At 37.3% G+C, this 23,143-nt stretch overlaps 2 protein-coding genes across 2 annotated transcripts; one reads left to right on the top strand and one right to left on the bottom strand.

Moving 5' to 3' along the window:
* Nucleotides 1–3,938: 3,938 nt before the first annotated feature.
* Nucleotides 3,939–16,504, top strand: LOC145776184 (uncharacterized). Its single transcript, XM_082587586.1, has 3 exons — nucleotides 3,939–5,083; nucleotides 5,846–5,995; nucleotides 16,342–16,504. Exons 1-3 carry the CDS (start codon nucleotides 3,939–3,941, stop codon nucleotides 16,502–16,504), a joined length of 1,458 nt encoding a protein of 485 aa, XP_082443712.1.
* LOC145775613 (phosphorylated adapter RNA export protein-like) lies at nucleotides 16,208–21,472 on the bottom strand. Its single transcript, XM_082586935.1, has 7 exons — nucleotides 21,084–21,472; nucleotides 20,346–20,442; nucleotides 20,143–20,224; nucleotides 19,155–19,311; nucleotides 18,806–18,929; nucleotides 17,644–17,724; nucleotides 16,208–17,233 (listed from the first exon to the last, which is right to left on the bottom strand). The coding sequence occupies exons 1-7, from the start codon at nucleotides 21,362–21,364 to the stop codon at nucleotides 16,961–16,963; spliced, it is 1,095 nt and encodes a 364-aa protein (XP_082443061.1). The 5' UTR covers nucleotides 21,365–21,472; the 3' UTR covers nucleotides 16,208–16,960.
* Between the last annotated feature and the right edge of the window lie 1,671 nt (nucleotides 21,473–23,143).

The raw sequence follows: 23,143 nt of genomic DNA, 5'->3' as shown, positions 1-23,143 counted from the left end.
TGGAGGTTTTTAACACTGGTAATTGAAGCAACATAATTTGTGGGTACATGACACGCGTCCCCAATTATTTTGTCCATGTCCTTAATGCCAGAAATTGATAACAATAGTGGTTTTAAGCTCATAATGACTATAGGAGAAGCTTAAGGAGGGGTGATAGATTGTTATTGACAGACAGAAACCTGCGTTTTCCATACAGTGTCAGAGACTTAGACGTAGCTTAGCTCATTTTTAAGAATGTTCATGACGATTAAATACGTCTAAGACGGACAAGAAAGCAAGCTATAGGCCTACTAGGCTAATTTCTTCAGTTTATACAGTAGGCTACCGGTAGTTTATCTTTATTTCTGGCTGTCACAACAAAAACAATATATGCCATACAAAGCAGAGGTCTACAAAAAGGTAGGGCAAAAAGCGAACATCATAACGTGCTTGAGACCGAAGCAGAAAGATCAGTTTAAAATTTGGAACCGTCGCAACACCGCATCTATATTTGATATACCAGGGTGTCAAGAAACAGGAAAAGTTGCCAATCCTTCTGATGTTCAAAACATGCATGAGCAATCGTTCGAGTTGTTCTTCTTGCGTGTGAGGCTGCTGCGTGTCACGTTCTTTAATCCAGTCACAACCGCCAGTGGATTATAAATTGATCGAGTGTTGTAGTCTAAAGCCACATATCTATCCTGAGGTCGGTGTGTAGGCTATTGGACATTGATAGATGATGTGCAGTCTGACGCAAGTCGGCGAGGCCCCCTTGAAACATATAGCTATTGAAACCGCCCGCCTTAGTTTATAACCGATTGAACTTTGCCCATTCGTTCTAAGGTAGCGTTGCTCCGGTAGAGATGTGGTGCCGTACTAGGAAGGATCGACTGTAAATTGATTTAGTCTTGTCACTTCTATGCATTCACTGTTCCAAAATATAACATGTTGGAGTTGCAGATAGCTGCAGCATGGCTGGAGAAAGGACGTTGGAATTGCGAGTTTAAGACCCTCTGGTTGCGAAGGTGGTTATTAGTTGATTTGGCTGTAAAGTGAGACTGGTTACATAGTTTTTCTCACGCCGTTTATTTGGGGTATTGTACTGTGCGTACGTTAGGTTTTCGTTCGGAGCTTCCAAAGATCAAAACGCTTTTATACTACAGTGGACTGAAACAAAAGTCTGCGCTAAGTAATTTGATTCAAAATAATACGAAATCGAATTAAGGCAGGTAATTTTGTAGAAAAACAAAATATTTCAAAATGGCTTATTTTTGGTAAACTTAAAAGCAAAACTTCAAACCAATAATAATAATGTTATGATTTATGTATTGTCGTTCAATAATTGCTAAAGTCTTTTAGCGAAAAGCTCATTTTTAATTTTGTATCAGATTTACGATGTCACCACATTATTACCCGACTTACTCTCACTGCGTTGTGCAAGAAAAATACAATCGGTACCATTTTAAAGTCTTCGGGTGTGATTCGACCTGGAATCGACCTCAGACCTCCCAGCACTAGAGCCAAAGGCGATAACCACTCGGTCACTGAAATAAACGAAACCCAACCAAAGCAGGCTATTTTGTGCAGAAACGAAATACTGTTTCGAAGTGACCTATTTTCGACAAACTGTTGTTGAAAACAAAACTTCAAGCCAGCTGAAGTTACTACTTGAAACGTATGCCAACGGTTGGATGGGCTACGTAGCTTGGCAGGTGAATCATTCAAGAAAAGTAAGCGCCAAGCACGTATCATACACGTTGCTTGCACGTGCGCCTCTAGATAAATCATTGAATAAAGCAACACACTGCAGCTACAGGTAACCAGTGGGCAGTTCAATCCTTTTGCATTGATCTAACGTCTGCAGGCGTTGAATCAACGTAAAGAAAGACTGATTTCCGGCCAGGGTAGACCGGTTGTATTACTAATGAAGATGTTACGATGTGGGTGACGAATTTGTGTCATATGAAAAGAATTTTGGAATAATTTCAATTTAGTTTGGGAAGAAGGAGGTGTAAAATGTTTACTCAATGTCTACCTTAGCTTAGCTTGAAAATTACAACAAAAAATTTCTTGTTTTTATTGACGTATTTTTGAGTTATGGTAAAACTGTAACATTTTGTTGTAGTTTCAGAAAGTATTAATAATATATTATGAATCAACATAATGTGACGTGTGGTTACAAGTTCTAATTAAGTCATGAAAACAAAAAGCAGGCCAACGAATTTTTACATAGCCGAAGACATAACTTTGCCAAAGCAGAATAGACGTAACATAAGCTGTTGAGAAAAGTCAAAAAATAAAGAGACTCAAGCAAAACTGAAGTGAAGATTTTTTGGATAAATTGACGATGCAATGCTGAAGTTTAAAGTTTGTTAGATGTGAAAGTTTAAAACAACATTATGTTGATTTGAGCAATTCGAACCAAAAGAGTTACGGAATCAGAGAAGTCAGAATGTCCGTCTTTTTCCCGTTAGATCTCCGGTGTGGCGTAGGTTAAAACATGATGATTTTTTTCATTTGTTATTGACTAAATGATGACGCATTTTAGTGACTGCTAAATCAACATAACTTAGTTAAATCATGTAGCACTAAACCATAAAGGTTCTTGATAAATTAATTTTTGGAATCTTGCTTGTACAGGCTTTGTTTCCTTGCTAGAGCAGCTCCATTCGTTAAGTATTTATATTCGAAAGCCTAAACCAAAGTTAGCAATCGTTTAAAACAGTTCAGGTCGTGCAAGTAATCATGTCTTAATGGGAGCTGTATTCTTTGAAACATGAACAGATTAATGACGTATTATTTCATGTGTGCAAGTAGAAACTAACAAGAAATAAAGTAAAAGAAATGCTGTTAAACATGGTAGGCTATAATTTGTCATTTCTAATATAGCTGCAAGAAAAAACACAGTCACAAACATATTTTCAGCAGTTCTAATAAAACAGAACAACAAAGAAACAATTTGAATCCATTTTTTTTTTGCTAAAGAGATTTTATCAAGTTAAAGTTAGATCTTTTTTTAAAACAAACGATGAAAAACGATTATGGAGCTCAATTTAGTTTCGAAAGGAAAGCGATGGTCGTATTTATAATGCCGCTCTTTGAAGAATACAGGAATGTTTGTAGAAATAAGGAACCACATTTTCTGCTAGTTGGCTATATTATAGGTCATAAAACTTCACGTTTATTTTAAAATAACTTCCTTTATTCGTATCAAGGTAAGTGAGTAAAGTAAACGGTCGTACTGAGGCGCACTTTTTCTGGTATCTAGGCTTAGCTATACGTCTAATGTTTGAAGGCTTAGATTTAGCAGAAAGGGAAGCAAAAAGGCCAACTTTCATGTCTAACGTTTGGAAGAAAAGTAGTGAATGAATTTCAGCATCATAAAGCATGTCATCAAGTATTATGGTCTAGCTCTAAGCGACATCTTTTCAAGCGTCGTGCAAGCTCTTTCACGAAGAAGGCAGCGAAACGACAGAGTCCCATCTGATAGCCTACATTGTTTGTATGCGTTTGTGTAAAATACACAAAGGAGTGTTGATAATGATGCATGGTGGTTGATTTGTAAAACTTTGCAATGTTTGTTATTCCCTTTGAGAATGCTCATTTCTATGGTGCGCGAAATATGGTTGAGGCATCAGAGCATTTCATAGCGTTTAAAACCAATCCAATGTTCCCACTCTTGACCTGTATCACCATTATATCATCGTCTGTTCATTGTCTAGCAAGCCCACAGCTCGTAAGCTACAGAGTTGTTTGTTAAATAATAACATTAATAATAACTATAAAACTACCCCTACTTAACCCTTGTAAATCTTCCAAATGGAAACGACTGCGTGAGGTATCCTACTGATTTGAGATTTTAATAAAATTGTATACTTGTGGTAGGTTCATTGATGTTTTATATTTTTCATTATAGGAACCTAAACAAGACTAACCTGAAATGCTTTTGAGGTTTTGCAATGACAACTGATACGGCCAATTCCTCTCTACCCATCGAAGAAATAAGCCTACTTGCTGCTACTGCTCCATTTACACCCCCGATTCCGTACTTTGAAGTATACTGGATAGCGACAGAAACCAGCTTGATTGTCATCACTATATTTGCAATTTATCTTGTGGCGTGTTTGACCCGCTATGGCATGCTAACTCGCTGTAAACCAGGAAGGGAAATAAACGGAAAACGTGGAAGGATACTTTATCAGTTATGTTTACTTGCCGCCATCATGGCGACGGCAAGATTTATTTCAGACCATACCGTAGCATTGATTGGATGGAGAAGTGATGCCAAGTGTGTTGCTACTGTCAGATCAAGCACAATATTCTATTCTCTGAGTTTATATCCAATATATATTTTCCTATGGATGCGCCAAAGTATATTTTACTCAAATCCAGTACTTTCTCATGTTCTGAATCCGGTGATAAAGTGCTTTAGTTGGAGTATTCTTGTCGTGATGCTCACTGGGGGAACTATTCTCTCGATACTCCTTGCTATCCCGGAAGTCACTGGTTGGCTCTACATGGCTACAGAGATGGGGTGTGAGGATGTTGCAGCAGCTTTCGAATTTGATTGGGCGTCAACTTCAGTTGGTTTGTTAGCTGTGTTTTTTCAACTTTCCCTTCTCGCGTTGTTCATGTATCCCCTACTGTCGAGAAAAACAATGAGCTATCGAGGAGGTGCCGGATCGAGTCGATCTACACATAATGGCAGCGAACACGGTTCTGTTTCTGACAACATTGACGCAAACAAAGAAATAGTCTCTGAAGTTTCTTCATCCGTGGCAAATGGTAATGTTGAGGAAAAATCAGAAGCAGATATTACTGAATCAAAAAACCCAAACGACGCCTATGCAAGTTCAAACTTATCCATTCCGGCCCAAAGTGAATGCCAAGAAAAAGCAGTTGATTCAGATAAAGAAACCAGATTATCTAATAATGTTCAAACCAATTCATCAAACACGTTTTACAAGAAAAATCCCAACCTTACCAAAAATGCTTCAACAAAAGCTAATGTGATCAGATTGAAGTTATCTCCGCCAATCTTCAGAAATTTGATAAAAAAGAAAAAAAATGCAAAAGAAAAATCATTATCGTCATCAACAAGCAGGTAAAGAGATACTTTGATGTAGCTCTACCCAGTAGCGTTGACATGAGGTCCAGGGAGTACTTTTTGATCAGGGCCCGGGATAAATTTTGGGACTCGTAACATTTTCAAGGGGGCCGAAAACTTATAAAAAAAACATCGCGTAGGTTACTCTTTGGATGTAGGCTAGTGCGTTTTTTCTTAGAATTGCCTTGATTTGGGGTCGAGAATCTTATTAGTACAAGGCCCAAATTATTCTATCAACGGCCTTGGGCCTATCAACTACCGTGGTCATTGCAGACACTCTCTCAGGCTATCCACAATGCAGTGTTGAGGATAGAAATTAACAATGTGCGATTAGAATATTTCTCCTGTGGATGTAAGTTGTATAATTGGACCACTTCCTCCAGTTTATTTCATTTTTTATGACATTGTTTTAAATTTTCAGATAAAATGTCTTGATCTTCAACATGTTGTTGCACTGTGATTCCAAAAGTTAATTTTGCGACTCCATGAATGTTTACACTTTTTCAAAACGGAGCAAATAACAACACAGATTACTTTACTATTTGACTTTGACACTTATGTGAGAATTATGAAAAAAAATCGTATCTTGAGTTTGCCAAACCTCTGTGATTAGGTACTTACCAAATCAGAGGTTTGCAATTATCATAGGCTATAAACCTGTCACAATTTTTGTATTTGCAGAAGCAGAACTAAACAGGGGAGGCGTGTGATGCAATTCATTCGAAAAGCGTTCATTCTCACTCTTATCTGCTGCATTAGCGACATATTCTTTTCAATTGTGGATCAGTTAATCATCTTACCAGAGCTGGTCTACTTGGTTGTGTTTGACGTCAACCTTTTGATCAACGTTGTTTGCATCATCATGACCTTCAGAGATTGGCCTGAGATGATTTTTCCAGTTTGCGCAAGGTACGAAATCCATTAAATATCTTAAAGTATTTTGTATCACACGCACATGTAAATTAGATTACAGTTAGGTCAAACAGACGTTTGCCAAAAAACAATTCGTGGCTTATGTGGCCAAACATGGAAAACTGTACATCTGCAGCATTTTACATAAAAAGTGTTATTGAAAGGAGGTTGGGCAAAGCTTTGATAGACTTTTGTTGTTCAAGTCAACTGTTGATAGGATTTATGACCATTCGCTTGCTAAGCCCGACTGAGGTACCCATCGCGTTGTTTCGCTGCCCAGATCTTAGAGATGTTGACACAATTATTTAGGCCTGATACTTGATAAACTTTCACGCAATTGGTGAAAAGAATAAAAATTGAAATAATTTTAAACTTAAAAGTTTACTTTTCTTGCCATATGGACCAAAGATTTTAACTCTGCTTACATTTTGTGGCATACCATTTGCAAGTTTAAAAAAATGATTCAGTATTTTGATCTACAGTAAATTATTAGGCTTATAATTAATCTTTTTCGTGTAGTTTATGTGTGTTAATCTTCAAAATATCAACTGGATAATCCAAAACCATGGCGTCGCTATGGCTATACGACCTATCATTAGTACAAAATATGTTCAATACAGGCTCAGAAGAAGGAATACAAGCAAGAATAAAGATCAGCCCGTCCGTACAATTCATTCTAAACTTTCTGCAATTGGACATCGTTCAAGACTAGACACTAACGATCAAAATTATTCACCTTCTCACACGGCAAATCATTGAAACCAGTCTAGGTTTTTTATGCTAGCTAGCCTGTAGGCTACAGACGACATTTAATGTTTTGTCCACTGGTCTATGATGAAAAGTAAATAAATAGATTGCTAAGAAACAATATGTAAGCTGGTGATTGGTACCGATCAATGAATATGCTGCTTTGGCTATTAGGATATAAAAATTTGGATGTCTTTGTGTGTAATGCCTCTAAACCGTGGCCTCTAAACCCAATACAAGAAAATTTTGGATTACAATGGCAAATAGAGATCAATCTTATAGCCTACAGTACGTGATAGTAGCAGTCCCGGATTTAGGGGGGGAAGAGGGTGCAGGTGCCCCGGACCCCCCGACTTTTGAAGGGCACCCCTACGTGGAAAAATGTGATTTTAAGTTATTATTTTTTTTTTCTTTCAGCCTTTGAAGTTTCTGCAAAATGCTATGCAGTGCAGTGCTGGATTAATGCAACTGTAGACGTAGAGGTGGTTTTTCCCGCCGGATGCGCGAAAAAGATTTTTGCGTGGGGGCTTCACAATCTAAAAGTGCCCCGGCCCCGGCCCATTTATTTGTCAAAAAATCTGATTCGTAATTTGTCTAGTTAAGGAATGAAAACACCGAAGTTTTCTATAGCTTTCAACGTCGTCATACTCATGCCAAAATAAACATTAAACGTGTTTATGTGCTGCTTGCATGCAATATTGATTCCAAAAATAATATCGCTTTGAGAGAATTTTTGTTTTTCGAAAAAAAATTTAGAAAAAAATTGATCTTTTTCTTTATTGAAACCAGGCATTTATATTTTCATACCGTACTGCTCTTTCCTTGTTTCCCTAACGTTTTCATCACATTGTTTTTATGTGTAGATCAAACGTATTTGTTTGTATTTATTTTCAAACTTTAGAACAATTTTGACTAAAACTTTATTTGATCATCAGACCCGTGTTTTCGTTTTTACTGCAAACTATCAGTTGACACAAGTTGTATTCTATTACTTTTACAGTTTCACAAGTTATCCAGCAGCAAATCTTAAGACCTCTCAAGACATTGCTTGATGGGTACTTTAACTTCACTACACTTTTTGTTTCGTGCAGAACCGCTTACTGCAGTGTCTCCTGACGGTTTTTATTAGTCTGATTTTGTGTCTTAAACTGTGTTAGCATTTAAAATTATATCTTCATTTATTGTAACAGCTTTCACTAGCTTGAAGATGTACAAACAACAAAATGCATGCAATGGCAACTTTAGGCTACTTACAGTGGCCTATAAGAAAGAGCATGCGGCAATTTCCCACATCCCTTTTTGATTACTCCAAAAAACTAAAGCCAAAAATGTTTGGATAGCATAAGGTTACTAAATAAACAAATCGCTTAAAAAGCGGAAAAAAACTTTGAAGTTTTTTATGATGCCTAATAATAATGACCTAGGCACCCACTACGGATATACAATGTGTAGTTTTTAATGGAATGTAGTACGGCCAGCGTCAGTAGCGTTGACAGGATGTCCAGGGGGTACTTTTGGACCCGTAATCATTTTAAGGGACCCGAAAACTTGAAGAAACCACCGCGTGTTCTTTGGATGCAGTGCGTTTTTTTTATAAATGTCTTAATTTGGGGCCCAAGAGTCTTATTGGTACCGAGACCAATATATCCTCTCCACGGCCCTGGCCTGCGTCCATACCATAAGAATATGGTTGGTGGAAATGCTTGCATATTGCTTATATGTTTGCTCATAGACTATTAAGATTGTGCGTAGGAAATTACCCTAGCAAACTACTGTGCAGAGTGATGTTTATCAAGATGTGATGGACTCATCATAAGGACTGGAAACATTGCTATGTTTCCAATAAAACAGCTTTGACATGTTCTTGCATCATTGGTCAAAAATTGCCGTTTTGGTTTATCCCTTTCACCCTGCTGTGCACTATGTCATCTTTTACTTTTATATTGGAACTGGGTGAATGTAGGCTACGGTACTAGTTTCCCAGCCTGGCAAAGGTTTCAATCTCAAGACAAACTTACTTTAACCGTTTTGTTGGTGTTTTGTGACTCCAAATGAAATATTTTTAATAATAGGCTACTCCACCGATGTAATAGCCTAGGCTACGTATCTTATTCTTTTATTGTGCATCGCTGTTTCTCTTACAACATTAGACGAAATAGCGTCACCATTAATTCATAACAAAGTGACTTTTTATTACGTAGTGACAGAGTATTACGTATCATGCCATTGCTACGCGTATCATATTATCTTTTGCTTTTGCGTGATGTAATTTGACAGTCCATGAGTCACTATGTTACGAATGCATTTCTTGTGTTAACCATCTTCCCTTTTTTGAAGAAACGTTAGCTGTTTATGTTCCTGCACACTGTTGATACTAATTCGCTTAATTTGTATTATTTGTTTTGTATGTTGAAGCGATTAAACCAAAATGATCGGTAATAACTGATAATCGTGGTTGTTTAGCATCGTTAATTGGTGGATGGATATGTGTAGTAATTCACTGGATACCCGCAATAAAGCAAACAAAAACGATCCTTGTTATCAGTCATTTCAAAAAAAAATACTAAAAACTATTTATTAGTTTATTATAGCAATTTCCGCGTAATAAATTACTGCTGTTGTGCACAAAATGACATAAAGAAATATACTAAGTAGCCTACATGTAGGCTACGTCCTTTATTAAATCAGCGGTATCCTAATGTTCTAGCCTTAATTTATCAACGAAAACTTTATTTCGATTTTATGTCATATTTAGCTTCAAAAGTGAGTTAAAATAAACTATTAGATTCTCTATACCAGTGTTTCCCAACCTGGGGGTAAATTACCCCCGGGGGGTAATTTGCCTGTTTTCGGCGGGTAACGAGACCGGAGGTTGTAAACTTTATAAAAGCGAAGGAATGGAACAGTCGTCTTTACAAGGAACTGTGCAAGAAGATGGGAGAAATATACGAAGTATTAGCCTACTGTACCACACAGAAGTACGATGGCTGTCTCATGGCAAAGGATAACCCGCCTGGTCGAACTTAGTGAGGCTGTCCATGTTTTTCTGATAGAAAAGAAGTCCGACTTGACTGAATACTTCTCTAACCAACAGTGGATTTCCCAGCTGTGCTACCTGGCTGATATCTTTGGTGAATCGAACAAAGGCAATCTTTTAATTCAAGGCAAGAGTGTAACTGTGATCGACACCAAAGTAGCCGGAGCAGCATTTATCGCAAAGGTTAAATTGTGGAACAAGCGAGTTGGAAGAAGCACAGTTTTAGACGTTTGACATGTATCTCGGAGGCAATGGACTTGAGTTGACAGCGGCGTTGAAGAAGGACATAGCTGACCACTTAGGCCAGCTAGCCAAGAAGATGGACAACTACTTTCCGAATTTGAACACGGCTAGTTTTCAATGGTGCACTGAGCCCTTCACATGTGATGACAGCCAGGTGGATGATGACGACTTTTCGGCCAAAGAAGAATTTATCACTCTCCGAATGAACAAAGCGTTGAAACTTGATTTCAATGGGAAAGGCTTAGAAACCTTCTGGTTTAGCAGACTCCAGGACGCACCAACATTAGCAACACGGGCATTAAATATCCTGACATCTTTTTCAACAACGTATCGCTGTGAACAAGGATTTTTAACTGTCTTGGGAAGGAAGACAAAGAAGCGCAATCGCCAGGATGTCGAATGCGACACAAGAATTGTCCTCAGTAGCCTACCACAAAGCCCAGGATCGCAAAGCTGACGCCTGAAGTCCAGGCCTGACCTTCGCATTGAATGTTTACCACGCATTGTTATCTTGTATTCAGTATTGTATTGCATTTTGATTGTCATAGTTAGCCCTTTGAAATACATAGCAATAAACATTTTTGTTTTTGAAAATTGATCGTGGGGGTAATTGGCTCACTTCAGGGTGGAGATTAGGGTAACAGCCAAAAAAAGGTTGGGAACCACTGCTCTATACAAAGTGCAGTAGGCTCACTAGGCTGCTAGGCGATATTGTAACTGCTAGGATGGAATGTCAGCTTTCTGTGAAAAGTGCGTTTAAAGGAAAGTCAATAACTATCAACAATCACACTAGCCTATAGGGCTAGGCTATACGTAAAGTAATCCCGTAAAATGATGTGTTACAAAGACAGCGTAATTGTGCAGAGATGTTGTAAAAATGAAAATAAGCCTGACAAGAAATAAACAACAACAAATTAAAAACTATCCTCAAAAATGAGAAAATGGAAAATAACATGAAAAAGTTGAAAAACCGAGAGATGTTTAAATATGCAAACCAACAGCTGTTAAAAACAAAGCAAGCAAATAGTGTCATTATGTAAAATGAGATAAAAACATTTTTAATGTTAACTTGGGCATCTAAAATTCAATTTCACAGTTCCGGGATGTTCCATAATGCTTTTTTTCGGTTGCTATCTAAGTGGTAAGTGTCACTTCAGCATCAGATGGTGAAGAAAACAAGAAAAACATCCGGAAGCTGTAAAACGGCTCTTTTCAAATAAGAATTGCGGAAGAAAAGTGTCCTTTCAAAACTTGCTTTGTCGAAGGCAAAACAAAGATTTGTTGGTTGCCTGGTCGGCTACAAGTTAATAACGTTGTGTATGAATATGGACTATGGAGTTATCAGCAACTTGGCTACACTGCTCACCATACTTTTAGTCCGTCGCATACACAGACCACAGCTGATGCCATCTATTTAGGTCGGTTCTGCCAAGTTTGTCCGTAAACAGCTAATGTGTGTCTATCAGGAAATGAGTCCGGATTTGTCTCGGTCTATTCACGCTTTACCGTAGTGAATAAAAGTAGCAATTAGGAAGTGGGATGATAGCCTACCCACCATTAGTCTATCATTTCAACAAATCTGTTTGCTTTGAGTTGATTTCAACTGTTGCATTCTTTTATTTTTATAAGCATTGATCGTCTAACTAAAAGTAGGATGTTTATGAGTAAAATGAATACTAAAAGTTGACTATGAACCAGGACAAGTTATTCTAATTGGAGTGACTTTTTGGTGACCACACAAATTACAGTCACGCTGAAACGATGTTTGACTTTTCTTCCTTGTTTACTTTGACCGTTGGGACAGTCAAGATTTAGAATACAATTAAATTTCTCGAAGTAGCCTATTGGTTTCCTTAAAAACATTTCGTGGTATAAGCATCATATAGGCCAATAGTTTAAATAAAGTAAAATTAGCATTTTTGATCGTATCCAGATGAATATCCATGAACATAAAAATTAAAACAAGAAGGCTTGTGATAACTTATGATAACTTTTTTTGTTGGATGCCTTATTGACCTGAGACTTGCTGTTATCTCTACGTTTTTGAATTAGATTGAGTACCGGTAGGCTACATTTTAGAAAAAGATCTGTACACGTTCCCGGAATTAATGCAAGAAATAAAGACATAATTGTTATTTTTGAAGGAATAATTTTTTGTTATAATAAAAGAGTAAAAATAGCCTACCTTATTTACAACTTCAACGATAATTTAGGAAGCTTTTGTATTCATTTTTTTTTAATAACACATGTTGTTTTTGCATGTGAATGTTCGTCGCAAACAGGTTGAGTGCAGACAACATAGCTTTTCCAAGTTTTACGTTGTTTCCGCTTGTGATCTCGGCAGACATAGCAACTGCCAAAAATCATAATAGGATATGCCAAGTGGTGTATTGACACGTTCGGACCAATAAAAACCATATACAGAAAGTATAGACTACCTCCGCTTATTTTCATGCAACATATTTGAAAGTACAACTGTACCTATGCCGCTTGTTGAAGTTGTAAAATTATGTCTCCGACAAAGGTTGAGTAATGTCTTTGTGTTGTCTAAACATCTGATTTTTCGATTTATTCTATACCTATAGCCTGCCACCTTCTAAAAGTCTAGGCTCTAGACATAAGCTAACAACAATGCAGTAGCACGTCATCAAATTTGTTTAGCTAATGTGCAATTTTTCGTTGACTGTGTAGCTTGCCAAATGCTCACCAATTGCCCAGTTTTGTAATTTTTATGATATAGTGTGACGTTTGGCTTCGATCACCGCAAGCCCGCGCGAGAAACTAAATTAGTCTCGCGCTTGCCTTCAGATGATCTCACATTTTTTGTAAGGTACACGTTTCATTTTTTGACTAGGTTGAGAAAAATGCATCAGTTTTAAGTTGGTTGAGTTACAGGACGGTTATTTATTTTTTTGCTTATCACTAGAGAGAAGAAACTGAATTAATAAAACAAAAGTGCACAATTATTGTATCTCTTCATTTTGCAAGGCGTTGAAAACTGAGACCGAAGAAAGAAAAGTGAAGAACAAGTAGCCCGTTCGCGCACATTGGTGACCCCGACGTGATTTCTTCCCGACGTGATTTCTTTTCGACGTGATTTTTTGGACGTGATTTTTTGGACGTGATCGTTATAGAAACTATATGAACAACGGTAAATACTTCAACGAAGCAGAGAAAGATGGATAAATATTTCAAAGGAAGGTTATAGAAAAGAGACGATTTCCCAGCCAAATCGGTTTAAGATGAAAGAAGAAGGAAGGACTTATAAAAATGAAAAGAACATAGAAACTATATTTTGTAAACATAAAATTTCAAACTAAAATTACGTATGCAAGCGGGTATTTTATTTGTTAGTATTGTTAGTATGTTGTCAGTGTTGTTAGTATCGCTTTTACATATCACTTCATAGATATTTAAAACGCTTTCCTCTACCCCGCACAGGTTTCCTTTCTACACTTTATATACTGGCAGGATTGAATAGCAATCCTGGCGGCGTCGCACCAGTCAGATTTATAATTCCAGATCGCTGTGGCACATCCAGAAACAATGGATTTGTGGCCGATGAGATCTGAGCTGACAAATAAAAACAATCGAGGGACCCGTAGACACGTGTGAGAGGTTTGATGGAATTGAAAGCGAATACTTGAGGATAAGCTTTCACAACACATACACGACAGCACACCAGATCCACGCTTTGCAACCCTTCATCACATATTGCTGAGCACTGCGAATGGTCTGTCCGGCACGATGTTTAGTTTAACTATTAATTTAAGTTTGCTTTGCGACTTGTAACCCTGATCAAACTAATCATTTTGTTATTGTGTCTGCGTGATTTATTTTGTGTTCGCACTTGTAAAGGCGAAACCATACTCTCAGTTCGCTCGATTTGCATCAATTTCAAAAGATACAAGCTTACTAATGCCTCATGAAGTTGTTATCAATTGTCGAATTCGATTTTTGCCGTCTGAGTTTAGTAACCCACAGCTTACTCCTTATCATAAATTGTAGTTAGGAATTGGTTTCTGCAACTGTTGATAGTTTGAACATCGTTTAAGTGAGCAGATCAGTTATGTTATTGTCGGTTTCTTATACATTGCATTATTTTTTTGTGTACATCACATATGTTTTGTCGATTCACCATTTTTGTTTGGAACATCACATGGTTCATCTGGGGGAGGGCTGGTGTGACGTTTGGCTTCGATCACCGCAAGCCCGCGCGAGAAACTAAATTAATCTCGCGCTTGCCTTCAGATGATCTCACATTTTTTGTAAGTTACACGTTTCATTTTTTGACTAGGTTGAGAAAAATGCATCAGTTTTAAGTTGGTTGAGTTACAGGACGGTTATTTATTTTTTTGCTTATCACTAGAGAGAAGAAACTGAATTAATAAAACAAAAGTGCACAATTATTGTATCTCTTCATTTTGCAAGGCGTTGAAAACTGAGACCGAAGAAAGAAAAGTGAAGAACAAGCCCGTTTGCGCACAATAGTAACGAAACAGCTTTGCTGTCGAAATTCGGGACTTCAATTTGAGCAAGGTTTCAGAAAAAAAAACAATGTAACTTAATGGTAGCTTGTTAGCTGTAACTTAATATAGCCTATAACGAAGTTGAGTATGGCATTCAATATGTTCTGGATAGCACTTTCAAAGCAAATAGCCATAAGCATATTGTTAAAAACTTAACAAATGCTAAATCCACGGACCAATACCTTTCTGCGTATGTCACTGGGTCTAAGTTGTATGAAACATTTCTGATATGTTGTCAACCTGAGTACCGTATTTTGAAACATTATTGCCGATTGGAAAATACCAGCAGCCATGATTAATTAGATAAGCCGGTTAAGCGTCTAAAACGATTAGCGTGGAGTATGTAAACTGTTATGGAAAAGAGTCACAAGAAAAAGCGCGGCTTCTATCATGGTGGCTTGAACTTACAACAAAAACAAACATAATTGCCACCCAGATGTATCAGGAAAATTTGCAAGGACACAGCAGGAAGGCCAACGGGAATTAGATTCAAAGTCAAGAACAACTGGTTGCGAGCTCACGCATAGCCTACATTTGGCTTACATCATCATCTAAAGTCTGGAATTTTGATAGCAAAACTGTTTTGTTACTAAATAATAAAAATTACAAAACCGGGCAATTGGTGAGCATTTGGCAAGCTACACAGTACACAGTCAACGAAAATTGTACATGAGCTAATAAATTTAATGACGTGCTACTGCATTACTGCTACAGAAACTTTTGGTTCTTTACATCTACAACACCGCGAAACCACAGCAGAGGTTAAGAGACATCAGCGTTTACTACATCACTAAAATTATTTTGCCCTGGTTTCCAATTACCAACATTTTTGTTTTGATATGACGCAATTGTTTGCTCAAAACCAAATGCACAAGATATTCAGAACGCAAAAAACTTACATCGCGTTCTGCGAAGATTTAAAACCTTTAGGTATTTGATATTTCGAAAAAAACTTTCAACTGGAAACGAAATTGCGTTTTATTTTCAATTTGTCGTCGTTTGAGCTTCTATCTTTTTAACAGAAAAAACACAACTATTTCAATGGATATCATACGGCACCCTCGGCGAAAGCGTTCAGAACAGTCATGTCGTATACGTTGATAATAAGCGCCATGTTTGGTGTTCCATGGCAGATCGTTATGGGAGCAGCCCCTTACTAAAAGCTGGTGATTATATTCCACAGGCCGTACATGTCAAGACGAACTGAGTGTACAAAGTCTTACTGTTCTTAAATTGCGTTTTTAAAGAAAGAACCGAGTAATCCTGCAACAAGAGAGTAACTAAATGCTATCCTAAAATATTGTTCCAAACAAAATCGTATTTGTGAGCTTTTCTTCTTATTGTGATTGAATCTTTATCCTCGGACTGGGAAAGCTTCTTGCAGAGCTTAATCCTGGCAGTTTCGCATACTTGTAGAGGCTTTGAATCACTGACGCAGGCCCGGTCACCGAGATTGACAGAGTGAAGTTTCCGATTGTTGAAGTCTTGTTGCCGGGGAACTATTCCATCCATTAGATGCCGCTGAATGGAGAGCAGTCCTTAACGTGCGTTGCTCAAGCGCACACCCCGAGAGTCGAACCAGCGCCGCTTGATCTTGAAGCTTCTTCGTTCCAGAAGTGACGCGCTAATGTCATGGTTATGCCGCGATTACTTGTTTTCAACATTTATTTGAAGTAAAAAATAAAACAATAGCACAGAACAGTGTGGTAATCAGTAATTTTGATATGTTCTATTCACTGCTGCACTAGTTACACTTTCACCACGAGCTCGTCGACGCTACCTTGCAGGTATTTGGCCAAGAAAACCAAACCGTCCAGTGGCGCTGTCGATACGTCATGCCACAGTACGAAGCACTGGGATCAAAGAGCGCTTCAAAGCGAAGAAGGTCGTTTCGGGCAGTGCATGGATAATTGGATATTTGCACCGGTTCCAGATAGCTTAATGAGTTAGTTGCCAATTACAAGGGGCTAACCATACGTGACGACATAAAAAAGCGATGCAAAGCAATGTCCTACAAACAATTTTGGTGACATGAGGGCGAACTGAGTATTTTAAAACGTTGCAACAGGGCCTGGTTTGAATAAAAGCGAATATTCCACGAGAACAATCGAGTACTATCCAAAGTTTTCAAACAATTCCCTTTTTTTTGGTGTGACAGGAGATGCCTACTTGAGACTTTAGATGTAATAAATATTGAAACTCTCAACACAAAATACTTTAATCGATATTCAACTGAGATGAGAAGTGACGTGAACGTCGAAAAAGCGAAACATCAAGTTTGACTCATTGAATGAATGTCATTAGGCGTGTAAAGAAAGTCAAAGCGTGAACAACACACAGTCCAACACTGAGTGGATCCGCTAGGCAGGAACAGCAATTGAAACTATAGCAGGATAACCACCGAAATCAACCAAATGTCTCAGCATCAGGAGTCTTCTTTCCGTCGTCGGCAGGAGAAGACGGTTTATCGTCCGCTTCAAAATCATCCATCTCCTCATCAATGGCGTCATTTATGCTCCCTGCTTCAGCTTGGTTGCTGGATAGGTGTACGGTCTCCATCTGGGGGCTGTTTTGGGGCGTCTGGCCAACATCAACCGCCATTTCTTTGTTCAGTTTCTTAGCTTGTTTTGCGGCCAACCACTGTTCCCGTTCACGTAGGTAATCCGCCTCAAATAACGCCTGCAGGATAATAATGCCATGTTTAGCTTGAATCACTGACACTCAGGCCTACAGCCCTACACTGCAAGCTAGGGACAGTTAAAAACATGGTTCGACCAATTTCAAATCTACAATACATACTGCAGCGACTATTATATCAGAAAGTAAATCGAATTATGACAAAAACCGAAGAACAAATTGGAACGTGATTATGAAAACTAGTACATTATGATAGTACAACATAAACCGGCATACAGAACTAAATTGACTTCGTATGCGTTGCATTGAAAAAATGATAAAAGCTACAGTAGAAGTTAAAGATCGGGTTGATCAGAACCACTTGCAGTAACAAAGCCACCTTTGTTGGACGCAATCAAGCGAGGCTTCTTGTGTTAGTATACAGATTGTAGACACACAACCATTGTACTTACGTTGACTTCACTTTGATTTATTTCGTCATCATTACGAACGAGGAAGAAGAACGAACCACCGGGGGTTCGGCGTCGGTTTCCCTGGAAAGTGCGATTACATGATTATAAAAAGTAAGAGAAATCGAGAAAACAATCTTCAAACTCGTGACGTAATGTGACAACCCAGACAGCATATCAACCATTTTTACATTGACAATTATAACTTAACAACGTAAAGAAAAAAAGGTTGATTTGATGTCTGGGAAGGCAGCAAGGGATAACTAGCAAGTCACGGTAGAGAATGAAAACGGAACAGTTCAGGCAGACGAAGAGGAAAGTAAGAAATAGGTAGAAAAGATTACTTTGGGGCGCTCACCAAAGCAGAGAATGTTGAAGAAATGAGAAAGAACATTCTGATACAAAAATAGTGAAACCTGTGAGTAGAGTAGGTATCCAGAACTTGATTGATTTTAATTAACGAAATTATATTTACAGTTATTTGTTTAGATGTATTAGGAATGTCCTGATGAGGGCAAAGAGTTCTTGCTGAAAACATCTAAATTTATCATGTTGTTTGTCTGTTAGTGCATTGTATTTGTTATGAATAATGCTATTCAAACCTTTCAAGCTATTGTCAGTCTTCTGCTTATGGAATTTATTAGCCTATAGGAAGGCAAATTTCTACCGAATGCAAAAAAGTTATATCGAATCCAATCTACAAATATAAAGGAGTTGCTCAGACTTGTAAAAGTTAAGTGAATAAGTCATACCACAACATTGTAAAAAAGAGTTTCCGAGCCAGATAAAACAAAATACAGTGATAAGTGAGAAGCAGCTCCGGCAGCTTCAAGTAAAAAAAAACAACTGGTGGAATATTTGGTTTGAAAACTATTGAGAAATCTCAAGAGCAAATTGAGCTACAGTACAGTTGTTTTGAAGTTAAATCATACGACAGGGCACAGAAAGAAGAGCTGTAAAAGCACTACATGTAAGATACATATGAGGGTAGTTTACATTTTGAACATATAATCATTTCATCAAGGCTGTCAAGTGTCAAATGCGCAATGGGAATTTCTAATAGACTCAAGAGTTGATGCTAAATGAATAAATGCTGTTTGCAAATAAAAGATGGCCCCATCACATTTTTAAATATGCCAAAGAAATGGGATTTAGTTTATCATACCTGCAAAGTCATTAAGCCGCCATTTAACTCTAGGGCTTCAGTTTTGTTGTAAAGAAAAAGTGTCTTAGGCACACCGATGCACCGTACTAATGATCTCATGAGGTCTCGCTTTTTCTCCCATAACCTTCAAAAATACGATACAGATTTTACCATTTGACATAAATTCGTAGCACTTTGAAATTAAGCGAATACTGCCCTATTACCTGAATTCTTTTTCACACTCACAAATTTAGACATGAACAAAAAAAATCCAAAATACATATCACAAGAACTGTCAACCACTATGATGTGTGCAGAATTTGTCATGAATGTAATATAGTTAGTACTGGTAGGCTTACATCTCTCATACCTAAAGATAATCTCATCTGCAACCTTATCTTCGGAATCCTCGACACTAATTTCATTCCGCTTGTTGAGAGTAACTCGTTGCCCTGGTTGATAGTTTGGTACATGACCTGGTTTACTCTTTTTTGGCTTCTTTCTTCTTAAGTTGCTGTTGTGGGCAGCTACACATAAGGATTAATGCATTTTACACTGGCTTTTAAGTTTTAAAATAAAATTGAAATTCATCAATAAGATGATGCAACCTACCCACACAGCAAATTAACAGTTTTACACTGATTCAACATCTTTGCGAAATGTTGAATCAATGTAAACAATGGTTGATTTGCTGTCTGGGTAGGTGAGTTATCCCTTATGCACTATCGAAAATATATGGCTCCACTGTTGTGGGTAATTGGTTAATCAGCAATCAGTTTAACATCAGCAAAAACAACAAGCATTGAGCCAAGTGGTATTGACCCTTAGAGCTTGTGGTAATGTGGTATTGACCCTTACACTTACAGTGTTAGACAAGTGTTACTGTTATACACAACAATTATGATGCACTTACAAGCAAACATTCGCGTTTTGTCGCTTCTACCTTTTTCTTGACCTTTGCTATGTTGATGTGTATTGTTTTGATATGATGGTCAGAAATAAAAAAACAACTGAACTTATATGCCTCTATATCTTGTCAGATCTTACCACTGACAAATGAACATTTTTGTGAATGAGAAATGCACAGTGATTGCTGATAAGATTTATTGGTATAATATTGTTAATTTCGTGTTGCAAAGCCATATTTACACTGATAAAGGACAAGGTGCATGCAATCCACACAGAGAAATAATGAAACATACTTTTACCCAAGGTATTTTAATCACATCAGAATCAAAACTTGAAGACTTGCAATTCCACTAAGAACCATTTAATTAAACATCAAAACCCGATTGTAATAGCAAATAAAATTCAGTCTTTGTTTAATCTCTGACCTAATGTAAAAAATAAAATTTTACTTTTTGTTTTTTTCTGCTTCACATGATGTCGATCAATCATGTAGTTTTCCATCTCCTCTTCAATGGTTTCTGTCTTCATTGTCTACACAGATCAAAGTGATAACAACAAACCTCATATTTAGGCATGTTTCCTTCAATAAACGAGCAATAAAATCATTCATACAATGAAGAATTACCACGTTAAGAGAAAGTGTTAAGCTTACTTTAGATGGTGTCTCATCATCAGAGCTGCATTGCATATAATCTTGCCTTCTATGGATTTCCTTCATTGCAAGTTCTAAAGAAAATGATTCTGGACCCCTGATGATAAACATTGGTTACATAAATTATTAGTAGTGAATGTTATAGGGGCTCAAGGTTTTAAAAACAAATTGTAGGTTTAATCACACGAAAACCACATGAGGAAACACCTATGCTTAGTTAACAAAAACACTATAATTTGTGCAACTACTGGCTTGTGCATTTTCTATACTTGCAAGGCTTAGCTTGTATATAATAGTCTATGCAATCGCTGAGTATTCAAACCTTGTAAGTTTTTAGGTTACTGACCAAAAGTACAAATGGTGTCTACGTGAAAACACTTTGAGAACACTGATCAGTTTTAGTCCTGTTTTAAAGAATATTATATTAACCAGTGTTCAATACTGTAGTTGAGTTTACAAATAAAAATATTTTTTCATAAAATAAAATGAAGCAAAAAGATTGTGGTTGTGGGGAAAAAGATTTAATTAGATGCAAACTTACAAGTTACAGGGCCTGCCAATCTGCCATATTCTTAGGTTATACATTAAGGCAAGCGACTTGCAATTAGATGGGAACATTTCAACATTTGTGTTTTGTCGCTTCTACCTTTTTCTAGGCCTCTGCTATGTTGACATGCATTGTGTTTATTGTGGTGGTCAAAAATAAAAACAACTAAACTGAAAATGAATGTATAATACCTGGACATAACTTTTTGTGAACCAGCTGCTCCTAAACTGCTTGATATGTCATTGGTAGATTGTTCTGCAATTACTGAACCCCAGATATTATTCCTTTTCGGTCGCTTCCCAGCTCGACTTTCCATTTGTGAGGAAACGTCTGTTTGTATAAGAGCATGTGGATTTTTATTTCCATCTTTCCATGCAATATTATCCTCATCATCACTAGAAAGTTCTCCTTCTTCTGATGACGATTCAATTTTATTCTTTGCAGAAATTCTGTATGAATCTGTGGCAGCCATGAGAACCAGGCAAAATAAGTTTTGGGTAAACTTTTTGAAAGCTAGTAGCCTATTCAAACAAGTGAAATTCAATCAATCAATTCCACAATCAGCCCTGTCTGCTGTCATTGTCGGTTAATTCAGATAATGACGTCACTTTTTGTCACACACTAGAACCAACTAATGTGAAACAGCGGATGTGGGGTGCAAGTAATGTGATGTGATAAATAGAGGACCTTTTAAAATCTGTCGTCATCAGATCACACCACCAAAGAAGCCAGAGGCGATTGATTGCTAACTACACCGCACAACCAATGTAATAGGTCAAGTCATCGAAATTTTTCTGGCTGTCCATCGATTACGCAGATGCATCAATCCCGAAATCTTAGATGCAATGCGGATTTGTGATTGTGCATGCAGCAATTATTACAAGTAAATTACAAGTAAATAAATTAGTCTGTCATCTCACAAGGAAGTACTGTAATTTCAACTGACTTGGTTTTATAGTTACTTCGAATGATCGATGCTGGAGAGTTGTCAGATCAAAATTGCACAATTCAAACAAGCTTTCAGCAAAACGGCCAAAATATTGAAATCAAACTAAGTCTCCCTGAACACTGAAACAAGAATTTTAACCTACAGATATAGTCTATGTTTAGTCAATTCTACTATATGGCTGTAAATCTTGAACAATATGCCGACAGACAGAAAAGAAGTTTAACAGTGCTGAAATTTAGCTCATACGGAAAATGATGGGAATTAACTAGATTGACAAGATCACTACCGGTAACGAAGAAGTTTGGAGATGCTCTGGGTGTAGGCCTACCCTTAGGCCTAATGTCCTCATTAGAACAGTTATTACCTAAAAAGAAAAATAGAATTTATCGGGCACGTCTATCGCAAGCGTGGAATTGAGCATTTGGTAATGATAGGGCGGCTTCCTGGCCAGAGGCACCTGGGCATCCACGTGTGGAAATTTCTAAGATTTTTTTAACATGGACAAACCAGGATTTTGTAAATCTAATAAGAACAATGAACGATCGTTGTGGATAATCATCATAGCCGATGCCTTATTCAAGCAGGGCCGATGATGATGATGATGATGAAGTTATTGAAGTAGATGAGACAGCAACAAATTTTGTGTAATTTGCTGATTTTTTATTTTATTTTAATTTATTTTTTTCCTCATTGTACCCTACCAACTTATTATGTAGGCCTAAAGGTGGGAGATATTTTCCGTTCCTTGAAAACCGTGCCTTTAGCACAAGACACAAGTTTGAAAAATCATATCATTGCTCTTGCTGTTGTTTTCCGACAAAGAAAATATTATATTTCTTCTAAGATTTATGATACCGGTACCCTAAACTTTGGCAAAACACTTAATTTCTTGTGTGTGCAAATGTAGGGTGACATTTTACACGACACTCAATCTTAGGATTTATTGTTTCTCAGCTTGCACAAATGTTAAAAACCAACTGCTACATGGAGAAGCTATAATGAATCTGCTTCATTCCAACAAATCATCTTGTGACTTCTTATTTTTGTGTCTGAATTACGTTGTTGTTACATTTTCGTGGTGACCATTACGTTTTTATTGTTTTTTTTTCGCTATTTTTTGTAAAGCTTTTGCAGACCACAAGTTCACAACTGTACCGGTATTATGATTCAAATTCGTATAACCGCTTATTTTTAGTTTTCAAATAAATATTGAGTTGTTTCAAATAAATTTCCAAACAAACTGCTGTTGAGTGATAGAGATCCTTTGTGTTTGAAAGATGGAGCTACTTTGTATTGAGGGTG

The sequence above is a fragment of the Aplidium turbinatum genome, chromosome 8 (assembly GCF_918807975.1).
Source record: "Aplidium turbinatum chromosome 8, kaAplTurb1.1, whole genome shotgun sequence".
Lineage (NCBI taxonomy): Eukaryota > Metazoa > Chordata > Ascidiacea > Aplousobranchia > Polyclinidae > Aplidium > Aplidium turbinatum.
This window is presented reverse-complemented; position numbering and strand designations above follow the sequence as displayed.

Excerpts from the sequence above, each read along its gene's own strand:
- LOC145776184 (XM_082587586.1), top strand. The coding sequence starts at position 3,939 with ATGACAACTGATACGGCCAATTCCTCTCTACCCATCGAAGAAATAAGC. Across the intron at positions 5,084-5,845 it reads TTATCGTCATCAACAAGCAG|CGACATATTCTTTTCAATTG; the intron begins GTAAAGAGATAC and ends CTGCTGCATTAG. Across the intron at positions 5,996-16,341 it reads ATTTTTCCAGTTTGCGCAAG|GTATTTGGCCAAGAAAACCA; the intron begins GTACGAAATCCA and ends GCTACCTTGCAG.
- LOC145775613 (XM_082586935.1), bottom strand. The coding sequence starts at position 21,364 with ATGGCTGCCACAGATTCATACAGAATTTCTGCAAAGAATAAAATTGAA. Across the intron at positions 18,930-19,154 it reads GCAGATGAGATTATCTTTAG|GTTATGGGAGAAAAAGCGAG; the intron begins GTATGAGAGATG and ends GTATTTTTGAAG. Across the intron at positions 17,725-18,805 it reads GCGGCTTAATGACTTTGCAG|GGAAACCGACGCCGAACCCC; the intron begins GTATGATAAACT and ends CGCACTTTCCAG.